This window comes from Pantherophis guttatus, chromosome 4 (assembly GCF_059756535.1).
Source record: "Pantherophis guttatus breed Tessera chromosome 4, ASM5975653v1, whole genome shotgun sequence".
Classification (NCBI taxonomy): domain Eukaryota; kingdom Metazoa; phylum Chordata; class Lepidosauria; order Squamata; family Colubridae; genus Pantherophis; species Pantherophis guttatus.
In genome coordinates, this window is record NC_142066.1 from 44,017,937 (window position 1) to 44,032,409 (window position 14,473).

Below are 14,473 nucleotides of genomic sequence, written 5' to 3' on the forward strand. Positions count from 1 at the left end.
CAGATGAAGCTAAAAATAATATTCAACCGTTAATGACTGTTCAACGTTACAGTGAACCTGAAAAAAGGTATGCTCCATCCTTGGTTAGAACTCCTACCTACCATTACCGCAGGGGTGGGTTCCACTTACCTTTGCTACCGGTTCACAACAGGAGCATGCTTGCATCACGTCTGTGATGACGTTCCGGGTGGGTGGAGCCTCCCACTGCCGTTACTACCGGTTTGTAAGATCCAGACCGAACTGGTAGCAATCCACCACTGAACTACCCCACACAATCTCAAGTAATCGCGTGATTACATTTTGGGCATTTGGCAATTGGCTTACCTTTATGACTATGGTTGCAGCATCCTATGGTCACATGATCACAATTTGCCACACTTTTTGTTATTTTCTAGCCAAAAAAAATGCCCATTTGAGAGAATGGATCTGCTTAATCATGTGATTTACTTAATGACTGATGGCTCACTTTATGACCATCATAAAAAGAGTAAAAAAAAGCCAGTCAGGTAACATGGTGACCCACTTAATTACTTCAGTGACTTACGATGAAAATTCCAGGCTTTTTTTTTTAATTATTTGATTTATATGCCACCCTTCTCCGGAGACTCAGGGCGGCTTACAATGCGTTAAGCAATAGCCTTCATACTTTTATATATTTATACAAAGTCAGCTTACTGTCCCCACAAACTGGGTCCTCAATTTACCTACCTTAGAAAGGATGGAAGGCTGAGTCAATCTTGAGCCTGGTAAGATTCGAACTTACAGTAATTGCAGACAGCTGGTGTTAATCACAATGCTATTGGTCTGCTGAGCCACTAGGCTTAATTGTGGTTATTAAATAAATGCTACCTGAATTTAAAAGGCCTATTGTAATTATTGATAAATGTGATGCCAAAAATAAGCCATCTTTTTCCATTTCTCCCAAAATGCGAATATAGTCATCACTTTTAATATGATAGTTTTTTAAAATTACAAACTTGATAAAATGATGCTGTTTGTTCACTACTGAATTCATAAGCTTGACATCCTTTGACTTTGCAATAATGCAGTTGGACAGGTGATCTATGCCTAACTTTCTCTTTTTTCCTTTCTTAGGATCCAGGTGAACGATCTTATCGTTGAGGTGGATGGCACCAGTTTGGTGGGCGTGACTCAAAGCTTTGCAGCTTCTGTGTTGAGGAATACCAAGGGTAGAGTCCGGTAGGGGAACAACGTGCAGCCTAGTTTTCTGGTGGGAACAGAATATGTAGCTAGTTTATCTGTGTAAAAAATACAGAAAAGGAAACGTATGATCTCATTGAGAGTTGTACTGCAACATAGGAAAAAGTTCTACAAGCAGATATTTTTGTTTCCTGTGTTACCATTGTAGGAGTAAGAGGGCCACTGATAGGTTTTCCTGCCAGCCATGGTTTTGCTTCTTCTGTTTATATGTCAAGCAGATAGATAATATTGGCTTAGAAAATTTATTACATCATGAGGCAGCCAAGAGGCCGTAGTCTTAATGGTTTCAAACAATACTTTTGGTTTTCATTTGCTGTCAATAGAACCTTTATTTGCAAATCAAGAACAAAGGAGACACATAGGAATTCACATGAAAAACAGCATGAATCAGATAAGGATAAAGATTCCCTTTATTGCGGTATTTTTTTACTGATCAGACAAAAGAGAGAAAAAGAGCTACATGATTAGATGTGTTTAAGGCAGAGTTTATATCTTTCGTCCTGGCAGGACATAAAGATTTTAGCTATTTCCTATCAGACACAAATTCAACTATTTGGATGTGCAGTGGTAGAAGCTCACTTACTGAATTAAGTGATGTATCATATTTTTTAAGACACAAGCATTTTTATTGCAGTGCTTTGGAATAGAAACAAAAGTACTAATGCTGAAGATGCAAATGAAGCTTAGTAAGTGTAATCCTTCCCCATCGTGGAAATCTAGTGCCTGTTACCCCCCATTGAAGCCCAACATTATATACATCAAGTCATATATTATGTTCTGGTATTACATATTACAGTAAATTCTCAATTGGTGTTTGAATTTGATAGCATTACCTAAGTATAGTCCTGGTCAGATGCATTTTAAAATATAACTATTGTTTATTAAGAGAACATTATAGATTCATGGCAGCTTTTTAATTTCTATATTCTCTCCTGCCCTCACTCCACCATCGTTACCCTTTTGTTCTTCAAAACCTACAGTGCATCTGGTAAAAAAGGAAATGGGAGAAATAGAGGGCGCTGATACTGCTGGATTTTAGAGCATAGGCAAAAGAGGAAAAATCATCTCACCCCCACCAGATTAATGATGATGAAGTTTGTGGTTTTCATGTGAGTGTGCACGTGCACATACATATACGCGCGCACACATTCTCCGCGATCGATCGATTGATATAGATATATAGATATAGATAGATGATAGATAGATATAGATATATAGATATAGATAGATAGATAGATAGATAGATAGAGATAGATAGATAGATAGATAGATAGATAGATAGATAGATAGATAGAGATTATAGATTGTAGATGTAGATGTAGATGTAGATGTAGATGTAGATGTAGATGTAGATATAGATATGCAGAGAATCCAAAGAATTATGATCAGAACTGGAAAGGAAAATTAGGTGGAAGTTTTTGGTTTTATTTTTTAAAATACCTCTTTAAGGAAAATGTTTTATGAAATAAACATTTTGTTTAATGAAATTGGCAAGAACCCTTACTTGGCAATGTTGCCCTGGTGGGATTGGGTCCATTTTATAGAAACTGAGGCACAACACCCATTATCTCAGAATATGCATCTTTGCATCATAGAGAAGTGTTCCATATCAGGGATGTTTCATTTTCTAAAAAATGAATCAAGAAGTTTTGAATGGACTCGGAGGGTGGAAATTATATTGAGCTCTGTGTTCACTGCATTTTCCTGTCAGCTGTGTTTCTATCTGTCCTTTATCCATACAGCTGCCTCTGTGGCCTTTTTAAAATCTCACCAGAGGCATTTGGTCTGCCTTTTCCTGGCAGTATTAAGAATTCAAGGCTTGGCATTAGCCCAGCATCCTTGTAATGTTGGTTTTAAAAGAATGAACTGCTTGAAAATGGTCTGTCACCAAACACATCTAGCACAAGCAGACACAGATGATGAGTGATTACAGAAGGCACTTTCTATCAGAAGGCCTCTACAATATAGGGACTCAGACCTAGAACTCAGTCCATTACTCTGAGATTTACGTGCTGCTCTGTTCCCAAGCGACAGGAACTTCAACTATGAGAATGGGTTGCTAGGCAACTAGTTTCTTCCATATTGCATACCATCCATTCTGCCTTTGCAGGCAAGAGATTGTATTAACCAATAAAGTGTTTGATGATCAATTTAATTGTTGCACTGACCCAATTTAGCCACAATTCCCTCTGTTTTTTTTTTTTAAATTACACTGTTCCACAAAATCGTAATTTCTGCCTAGAGCTTAAATTTGTGAAAGCAGAAAGGGTGGGGACATTTTTATAAATCTGATAGTAATTTCCTGTAATCTGGAAGCCTGATGCAACTATGCTGGGAACCGTGTGTCTTTATGGAGTTATTCAGACCTTCATTCTATATGTGTTCAGAGGCCTTCAGGTTTACTCTCCCAATCCTGAGCCTTGAATAACAGAATAACACAGTTGGAAGGGACCTTGAGGTCTTCTAGTCCAACCCCCTGCTCAGGCAGGGAACCTGGCTATCCGAATGGTTGTCCAATCTCTTCTTAAAAACCTCCAGTGTTAGAGAACTCTCAGCATCTGCCGGCAAGTCGTTCCACTGATCAATTGTTCTAACTATCAGGAAATTTCTCCTTAGTTATAAGTTGGTTCTTTCTTTGATTGGTTTCAATCCATTATTTCTTGTCCTCCCTTCAGGTACTTGGAAAATAGGTTGACCCCCTCTTCTTTGTGCTGCCTCTTAGCTATTGGAACACTGCTATCATGTCATTTCTAGTCCTTCTTTTCATTAAACTAGGCATATCCAATTCCTGCAACCATTCTTTATATGTTTTTGCCTTCAGTCATCTTTTTTACTCTTCTCTGCATTCTTTCTAAAGTCTCAACATCTTTTTTATACCTGGCGACCAAAACCGGATGCCATATCCCAAGAGTGGTCTTACCTAGCCATTTTAAAGTGGTACTAACACTTCATGTCATCTTGATTCTATCCCTCTGTTAATGCAACCTAGGACTGTGTTGGCTTTTTTAGCAGCTATAGCACACTGCTGGGTCATATTTAAGTGATTGTCCAGTAGGACTCCAAGTTTCCTCTTGCAATTACTACTATTAAGCCAGATACCACATATTCTATACCTGTGCATTTGGTCTTTCTTGCTTAAATGTAGAACCTTAATTTTCTCATCATTAAATTTCATTTTGTTAGATAGGGCTCAGAGTTCAAATCTGTCAAGATTCTTCTGGATCTTGAGCCTATCTTCTGGAATGGTGACTATTCCTGTCAGCTTGGTGTTGTCTGCAAATTTGATAAGTTCCCCTTCGATCTCCTCATCTAAATCATTGATGAAGATATTGAAGAGTACTGGAACGAAAACAGAATCTTGGGGTACCTCACTATTTACTTCCCTCCATGTAGATGTGATGATGATGTTCGGCCATCATGTTGGAAGAGGACCTTGACATCTACAGGTTGTGGGCTGTCCACGATGTGTCCGCAAGTGGCTGGTAAGGCCTATACGGGCACGAAATGTTCTGCCACATGTCAAGCAGACGTGTGGGCACCATTGTTGCAGCATTTGCAGCTCTGGCTTTACGGAGTGCTTGCTTCTCTTGGGAACTACATCTCCATGTAGATGTAGTTTCATTAAGGACTACACATTGAGTGGGGTTGGTCAGCCAGTTATGAATCCATCTGGTGGTGATGCTGTTTAACCCACATTTTTCTAGCTTACAAAGAAGCAGGTTGTAGTGTACTTTGTCAAATGCCTTACTGAAATTCAAGTAAACAATATATTCACAGCATTTCTGTGGTCCACTAATTTTGTCACATTGTCAAAGAATGCAATAAGATTTGTCTGGCATGATTTGTTTTTGACAACTCCATGTTGGCTTCTGGGTATGACTTTTTTTGCCTCTAAATGTTCAGAAATTCATTGCTTGATTATCTTTTTCGGAATCTTCCCAGGTATTGATGTCAGGCTGGTTTCCAGTTTCTTGGATCCATTTTTTTTCCTTTTGTGAAGATGGGAATTATATCAGTCCATCTTGAAAATCAGCATTAAGGATAGCTGTGTTAGACCTAATTCAATTTAAGGTCAGGCTTGAAAACTCTGATGCTTTTTGCCTCTCTATTTCTGGGACACCCAGGATTTATCTGGTTTTTGAGTAACTCAACTTCTCTGAGCTATATTTATGTTGGAATCTACCTCCCCTGATATTATTCCTATTGGTGAGAAAAGAGAGGCATATCTATTTTCCTCCAAGATTAACAGAAATGGTAGTGCTATTTAAAAAGTCATATTAGTAAAGAAGAATGAATAATTCCTCATCCAGTATATGGTGCTAATTTAATTAAGAAAGCCTGGTAACTGATTTTAAAAATTTAAAGAAAAGAATCTGATCTCATATGCCTGAACATTAAGACAATTTATTTTGGCTCTGAAAATCCTCTGATGTGGTGTCCATTTAGCACTGCAATAGGCAGTCCATTGGTAATAAGCAGTTTAGGATTTTTGCTTTGTTTGCATTCACTGGGTACTGCGATCATATCCCCCAAATTGCCACAGCAAACCACCAAACAGTGGCAGCACAGTTCCCCTATTTTCAGCCAGAAGCAAAGGAACACTTGCGTCATAAGCTTCAGATAAATTTAACATACCTAGAACAAGCTCTTCCTTGAATGATTGTGGGGTAGGGAGGTTTCAAGCCTGACCCCACACATTCCAGTGAATTTCCTGTTTTCACATGAGTTAATATTTGAAAGGAGACTTTTTTCAGACTGAAATTAGCTTGCCGAATTCTTGATGTAAACCATTTCAGCATTATCTTAGTGTGAAAACATGACGTGTAATTTTCTTGTATGTACTGCTTTCTTTATTCCAAAGAATTATTTAAAGTAGTCATCAGTTCTGTACTACCTTTGTAAGCAGTTGAGATTATATCTATTATGGTCTTTTGTTACAAAGAAAAAAAATACAATTCAGGCCACTAAATGTTAATTTCCCCTGAATTAGTAGGAGAAAGTAGTGTTGGTATGTGTTAGTTTTTGCTGCTCGTCATTTGCTCTGATTGAAGCATTTAGAGTAGAAATAAACAGATCTGTGCATATTTATTCAAGAGCTAGAATACCTTTCACTTCGTTATAGATAGAGAGAAAGAGAGAGATATTGAAATATAGCCTGGCTACCTAACTCCAGATATGTTATTCGACCATACCGAGATTTCCCTTATTACATTAATGCCATGCATTCATTCTATTCATTTTAATTTCCTTTAGATTCCTCATTGGCAGGGAGAAGCCAGGAGAGCAGAGTGAAGTGGCGCAACTGATCCAGCAGACCCTGGAACAGGAACGATGGCAGCGAGAAATGATGGAACAGAGATATACCCAATATACAGAGGAGGATGAAGAAGTAAGTATAATCAATTTCTCTTTGCCTGTGTGGAGGAGAGGAAAGTAGTAGAGCTCCAACCTTAAATTCAAGGAAGCTGAACAGCTGTTAACATTTGCGAAGACCATTTTAGCAAACATAATGAAACTATGCTTTGACTAAATTTGGAGTACTCATGAATTTCCTTAGGCTCCCAATTCTTTCTTTATAACTGGAGGAGGTCCTGTCTCTTCTTGATATCATTTTCTATGCTGCTTATTACTATATTAGCACCTCACACTGAAACTGTAGTTACCCAAAACATTTAAATATGTATTTCTGTATTTTGCTTCATAAATGATATTGGCATAGAAAGAGCAGAAACAAGCTGAATGTCCTAGTTTTATGTAATGTGTCATTTGAAAAGAGAATTAAAAGAAAGTGATATACAAATTTCAGATTGAAATTAGTTTGCTCATTTCTTTTGTGCAAATCACTCCAGCTTTACCCTTGCTTGAAAACAGGAAGTGTAATTTTCTTGAACTTATACTTACTTCCTGAATTCTAAGGAATTGTTTAAAGTAGTCCTTAGTTCTATACTTAGTGTGCTGTCAGGGTGAATATCAGAATGTCTAATTATAAAACCTGTTTTTGTTATTTGCAGACAGGAGAATATGCTACAGATGAAGATGAAGAGATGAGCCCCATGTTCCCCAACAATGAAATGGCTATTGAGGTTTTTGAATTGGCTGAAAATGAAGACATGCTATCTCCAGTGGAGATGGATCCTGAAAAGCTAGTGCATAAATTTAAGGAGGTATAAGGCTTTCTAAAGTGGAGGATGGGTGGGAAGGTAGCTGAAATTTACGTTAAATGTGTGTATAGCAACACTACTACTAGGACTGGATTTAAAAATAAAACTTGTTGAGGAGTAGCTGGATAGGAAAGAAGAGGAGGACTTAGATCTCATTGCAATGAATATTAGCAGCAGTTTGGTAATACACTGACAGGATATAGTGAAACCAGCTGCATTTCCTCCCTTCTTGCTCTGATTAGAGAAATAATATAATCCACAGTTGTTCATTCTTAGATCAGTTAAGTTAATTAGTTCAGGAAACTATTTTATTTACTCTAAAATACATTTTGACTTAAGCCAGTAATACTTTTCCCCCAAAATAATGTTTTTTAAAGTATAAAACTTAACACCAAAAAAACAATATTGAATTTTAAATGATCACCCTTTACCTTAAAGGCTAGACTAAAACCAAGTTAATCAACTTCTACTACAGTATTCTCAGGAAGTTTTTATTTTTTAATTTATTTATCACATTTTAGAATTGCCCATCTCCCTCACAGAGCAATGGCCTACATTAAAATATTAAAACATAGAAACAATGTATAAAAATTAAAAAGAGACAAGGGTGATTGAAAACAATATTAAAAATTAATTAAAAGGTGAAGCTAACCAGCCCCACAGTTGTGTGCTCCTCCACTGCGCTTTCCAAGCAAGGCCACATGTTTCTAGTCCTGTCTGGGTGGTCAGGAGAGTGGGGTTTGCCTCACCTCTGGAAGGAGAATGTTCCAGAATGACAGAGAAGGCTTACTTTCTGGACTCTGCCAATCAGAATTCTTTAACTGGCAGGGTCCATAATATACCTCCACTGCCTGACCAGGTGGGATTGGCCAGTGTAATGGGACAAAGACAGTTCTATACTCTTATGTTGTCATTCCTCCTAGTTAAATGTTAAACTGTTACTCGGTGGGAGGGGGAATTAATTTTACCTATAAGTAGATACAGTATTTCTGTAAACTGCTTCTTACGAGAGGAATGCCTCATAAAAGATGAAACACTTCCTTCCTTCAATATTTATTACTTAATCATTGCTTGTTTTATAAAGGGATATCCTGCATCATTCATAAAACAGTCTCTGCCTTCAGGTTTGCTTCCTGAAGAGGAAAAGAAAAAGAGAGAAAGAAAAATGGATTGGATGGGGCAAATGAGGCAAATAGCTTGTTAAAGACAATATTACTTAAGAAAACGGGCTTTAAAAAATCTTTACACTCAGCAGTTCTGATGTAATCATTGGCCTTTTTAGCTGCTATTTCTAACTGTATAAATCAACCTTTCCCAACCTGGTGCTGACCAAAATGCTATATTGTGAAGTCTGGGGATGAATGGCTAACACACTTGAAATGCACTAGGCTAGGAAAGGCTGTAAAACAACCTTTAAATGTCTTTCACTTCTTCTGTAAGGCAGTCTTAAATTTGGGTTCTGAAGTAACTCCATATTTCTATTAGGATCACCTGGTTTTCATGATGGCATGAGTGAAAGGAAAGAGTTATTTTCTGGAGGTTTTGAATTTTTCAGTACTCCAAAAAGAATGTTTTGATATTACAGCAAACAAGCTGTAATATCAAAAGCAAACAAGTGAAGAAGGAAAAGACAAGGTAAACATTGTTGATAGTGAGACATGAGATGACAAGTAAGTTGATCTAATAGAATTAGAAAGGATAGTTTAAATCATGGCATATAACCACCTGATTTAGTGCAGGAGTCTAAATTGTCTGTCATAGACTCCTGCTTAGCTTCTATATGAAACAATCCCATAAAACGGAGCTTACCTCTCTTGAAGTGTTTTTATAATTAGGACATTTATCCTAACATTTAATCAGAATCTGACTTTCTGAACCTTAATCTGACTTCTGTACCTTAACTCCATTATTCTAAATTCTGTAGCAAAAAATAACATGACTGTTTCATGTGTGACATTCTTTCAGGTATTTGAGCAATTCTACTGCATATCTCTCTCAATCATCTCTCTCAAAGTTTCTAGTTCTTGGATCTGTCTTCACAGTTTTTTGTCCTCTAATCACCCTTGTGGTTTTCTGATTTCTCTGAGTATTTCCTAAACTACGATATCCCAAACAGGACTAATAGTCAAGGTCAGATATGACCAATGCAAAGCATAGTGGAACAAATATTTCTTAGGATTTAGAAAATTTACCTCCAATGCATCTTAGAATTGCATTGCTTTTTTTCCAGCCACTGCAGATTCATACTCAGTTTGCAACCAATTATATTCTAAGATCTTTTTCACAACTAGCAGGCCAGGTATCCCTCTTTATATGCCTTGCACTTAAGGTTTATATGCCTTACACTTAAATGTAATGAATCCATTACATTTAACATTATTATTTTGAACCTAGGGATGCGGTGGTTCAGTGGCTAAGACGCTGAGCTTGTCGATCGAAAGGTCGGCAGTTCAGCAGTTCAAATCCCTAGTGCTGCAAATCAGGGTGAGCTCCTGTTACTTATCCTAGCTTCTGCCAACCTAGCAGTTCAAAAGCACGTAAAAATGCATGTGGAAAAATAGGGACCACCTTTGGTGGGAAGGTAACAGTGTTCCATGCGCCTTTGGCGTTTAGTCATGCCAGCCACATGACCACAGAGATGTCTTTGGACAGTGTTGGCTCTTCGGCTTTGAAACGGAGATGACCACCGCCCCCTAGAGTTGTGAACAACTAGCACATATGTGTGAGGGGAACCTTTACCTTATTTTGAACCTATTTCTCTAAATTGTTTTCAATTGTATTTGTTCTTACACAATATCTGTTTTCACACCCTGTTTTTGTCATTTGTAAATCTAATATGGAGATTATTTGCTAAGGGAAGATTTTCCTGTAATACGTTTTATTTATTCATTGGATTTATATCCTATCTTTTAAGTATTCCCACCACCTCCTCATCCAAGTCATTAATAAAAATATTAGAAAATTCAAGATTATCCCCTTAATACTTCTCTCCAATTCGATGCAGAATCTTCTTTGAATATGATTTCCAAGTCAACAATGTATCACTTTCTTGTTACACATATTTGTTAATCAGCATGTCTCTGCTGAAGTTAAAATAGGTTATGTCTACAGCATTTTCAAAATCTATTAAGGAAATTGCTCAATTAAAAAGGAGATAAGATTAGTAATGCGAAATCTGTTGTTAACAAATCCGTGCTGATTTTTATTAATCACATTGTATTTAAAATACCTACCTCTTTATTTATGGTGTACTCTAAATTCTTCCCAGGCATCAATATTAGATAGGTTGGGCTGAAGTTCCCTGCATCAGTATTTTCCCTTTGCAGGGACAGTATTTGCCCTTTTCCTATTTTCTAGCACTTTACCAATTTTCCAGGATTTCTTTAAGCATAACTAATCAAGCGGCTCATCAGGCAGTTATTTCATTAGCTTAAGATGCAATTAATTTGGCCCTTGTTGAATTTCAAGGAATATATATGCCTCTTTGATTGTATTCCCATTTGTACCCACCCGCAGCCTGAACATTTCCTGTCAGCAGCTTTTTTTCTTCATATGATTTTGTTCATTTGGCCTTCAGTCCACAATGGGCAGTCTTAAATTGTTAAATTGTTCTTAGCTAAATGGGTAGAGCTCAGATTATCAACAGTTGTTTTAAAAAAATCATTCAAAGTTACAACAGAATTTATAAAAGTTAATCCATTCTCTAAATTACAACTGCTGTACCATCCACCCGAACGATGCCCTTGAAGTGATGTCCCGGTGCCTGGAGGCCGTACAGATCTGGATGGGGAGGAACAGGCTCAGGCTCAACCCATCCAAGACTGAGTGGCTGTGTTTTCCGACGTCCCGATATAGTCAGCTGGCGCCATCGCTGACTATTGGGGGCGAATCATTGGCCCCCACGGAAAGGGCTCGCAACTTGGGCGTCCTCCTGGATTCACGGCTGTCTTTAGAAGAGCACTTGACGGCCGTGACCGGGAGGATTTTTCATCAGGTTCACCTGATCAGTCCCTTTCTAGATCGGGACTCCCTACACACAGTCACTCATGCCCTCGTCACCTCTCGTCTGGACTATTGTAAAGCTCTCTACATGGGGCTCCCCTTGAGGTGCACTCGGAGGCTCCAACTGGCGCAGAGTGCGGCCGCGCGGGTGGTTATGGAAGCAACGTGGAGTTCCCATGTAACACCTCTCCTGCGCGAGCTGCACTGGCTCCCGGTGGTCTTCCAAGTGCGCTTCAAGGTTCTGGTCATCACCTTTAAAGCGCTCCATGGCTTAGGACCTGGTTATCTATGGGACCGCCTGCTACCACCAATAGCCTCCCACCGGCCAGTACGCTCCTATAGAGAGGGGCTCCTCCGGGTGCATGTCGGCTCAACAATGTCGACTGGTGGCCCCTAGGGGGAGAGCCTTCTCTGGGGGGGCACCTACGATCTGGAACGAGCTCCCCCCGGAGATATGGAGGATCCCGGATCTGTGCACCTTCCGTCGCGCGCTTAAGACTTTTTTATTTCATCAAGCTGGCCTGGCCTAAATCTTTCCCCTTTTAAATGTAAATTTTAATTTGTTTTAAATTATGGGGTATTTTAAATTCAGCCAAATTATTTAATTCGTTTTTAATCTATTTTAAATTTTTGTATTTATATGTTTTATCTTGTGGCTATTCACCGCCCTGAGTCCTTCGGGAGAAGGGCGGTATAGAAATTTATTAAAATAAAATAAATAAATAAATCTCCGCTATTTTATGATCGCATTTCAGTGCTTGGGAAGAGACTTGCATTTACGATCAGTTGCAGTGTCCCTTGGTCACATGATTGCATTGTGCAACTTTTTCCCATTTTCCAACAAAAAACTCTGCAAAAACATTGGATAAACTGGATTTATGAACATGTGATTCACTTAATGAAAATTGTAAAAACACTAAAAAAAATCGAGTTTGGTCATTGACAACCACAATGAATCACTCCCAAAATTCCATGTTCAATTGAGGTTGCCTTTTTCCTTCTTAACCTGTTATACTTTGCTACCCATTGCACTGAATATAGTCAGGATCAGTAGTGGATAGGATTAGAGAGGCATTTTATACTCCATATCAGACTGGTATCAGCATACCCAATAATATCTGGCCCTTGATCAACCCATTTGCTACCATTATTCTCTTCTTTCCTAAAGAACTGGCCAAAACAGCACAGTGCCTCTGATCCTTCAGATTTGTGCAGGAGCAGTAGAGCTGAAATTGGGGAGGGGGGCTTCTTTTGCATGCCTCTGACATACTTGCTCTTGCAACTTACAATTTTTTTCCAATCACGATTACCTATCTGCCTATGTGGGACAATCAGGCATCTAGATATCACCTATGTACAAAAGTGGAAATCAGGAACTAGATGATATAAACAGCTGTCTATCAGAATTGTATAATAACACTAGAACACTCAACCAGCAGTGTCACAAGTGGTTTATCTCTGGGGTCCTTAATCATTTAGTGCAATACTGAAATAGCATAAAACCCACCTCTATAGCTGCTTCCACAAGACATGACAGCACTTGGAAGTTGACATTTGTTACCTTTATAAAGGGGAAGGTGCTATCTTGTGATTCAGATTTCTTCATGGCTGATCTTTAGTTATTAAATCCAGTTTGAATTTAACTCAGATTATGACAGAAGATGGTAGAAGAAGAGGAGCAAAGGAAAGAGCCTACTGTAGATAGACAACTTCTATGTCTGCTGAAGTATTTTGATTGGCAGTTTTCTTTTTTCTGCTAGTTGGTAGTATGCAAAGGGGCAGCTAAATGAATGGACTTAAATTGCTTTATCTGTTATGTGCTACATACATATAGCTAGAATAGTTCCATTCAGGAGAGGTCAGAATAGAAGTACTACTGACATGGTGGGGTCATAGTGGTAGTCATAATCCTCTTTGTGGGGGGGGGGATGGTTTTGAAATATAGGATATAACACTTCAGAAGGCTTTTATTTTCTCCTCTTAGTTTCACTCGTCAGAGAATAGGACATTTCTGGGGTCCTTGGTTGTTTTCTTGCAGATGTTTCATTGCCCATTAACATCTTCAGTGCTAGCAACTAAGCTCAGAGAGCATCAAGGAGTCCAACCCCGAAATACAAATATTCTTTACAGTTGGTACTAGGACATATGAATTAGTGCTGCAATCTTAATAAAACTATATTTTCTTCATCCCTACAAACGCCAGGAATCATGCACTTTAGATTAGTCTATTCAAGATGACTCCAGACTTACATCTTGCAGATGATAGCGATAAACACTAGAAATTGGGAATGAGTCATAACAACATTTGCACAGCTCACATTGCTGCTTCAAATACTGTTCCTGGCATTCTTTGTGCACAAAATAGCTGTGCACCCTTTTTGAATGATTTTAGATCTGGTACACAGATCTGGCACATCCATATCTATCCCCCTTTCCCCTCAACTACAGAAAGGTGCTATGAAGAGCTGCAGATGGTTAGCTCTCAAGCCCAAGCATCTGCAGTGTATGAATGGTTTTAAAAAGGGAAGGATTTGGAAATGATTGGTTGGAAAACATTAAATGTTTAATGTTCATTGCTTTACCAGTAATGTGTGAAGTGGTCCCTCATCAACCCTATAATGTGTGTCAGCAAGTTTTCATTTAAGTAATCCAGTCACGGCTGTTCAGGGTTGATTTACTGACATGGTGAAAGACAGAGAAGGAGAGTGCATGTAAATAATTGTCACAGCAGTGCTAAATTGGAGTCTTAAAAAGACCCAGAGGATAGAGGAGGTGGACAGGATTCTCTGCTCTGATTTTAGGGTGTTGAGAAAGAGCAAAAATGAGCCCACACCTGCCTTGGGGTGCCCATCTGTTTGTTCTAAGGAAGGTTAGAAGACAGTAAATGGCACGGCTAGTACTGCATATCTTGCTTGGTCGGTTTTCTCTTCTCAGAACTGTGAGGCGCTGGTGGCTTTAGCAAGGGACACTTCTAATTCTTGATAAAAGTATACAAACCTGTATGTGCGTGTCTGTGTTGAAAAAGATCTTGGCATGCAAGTATTGCTGTGATGCAAGTTACTCGAATAAAACACACCTGAAATTCTGCA

The 14,473-nt window shown here is 38.5% G+C and overlaps 1 protein-coding gene across 3 annotated transcripts in view; it reads left to right on the plus strand.

Annotated features, from left to right (window-relative positions):
- The window catches only part of PPP1R9B (protein phosphatase 1 regulatory subunit 9B), a 79,762-nt gene that overhangs the window by 52,518 nt on the left and 12,771 nt on the right, over positions 1-14,473 (plus strand). For all 3 annotated transcript variants that reach the window (XR_004591079.3, XM_034415448.2, XM_034415449.3), the window contains exons 4-6: positions 1,096-1,200; positions 6,475-6,610; positions 7,233-7,385. Coding sequence is in view for 2 of the 3 variants with exons in the window: in XM_034415448.2 (XP_034271339.1) it covers positions 1,096-1,200; positions 6,475-6,610; positions 7,233-7,385 (394 nt within the window). In the remaining variant the exon portion in view is untranslated. The remainder of the gene's footprint in view (positions 1-1,095; positions 1,201-6,474; positions 6,611-7,232; positions 7,386-14,473) is intronic.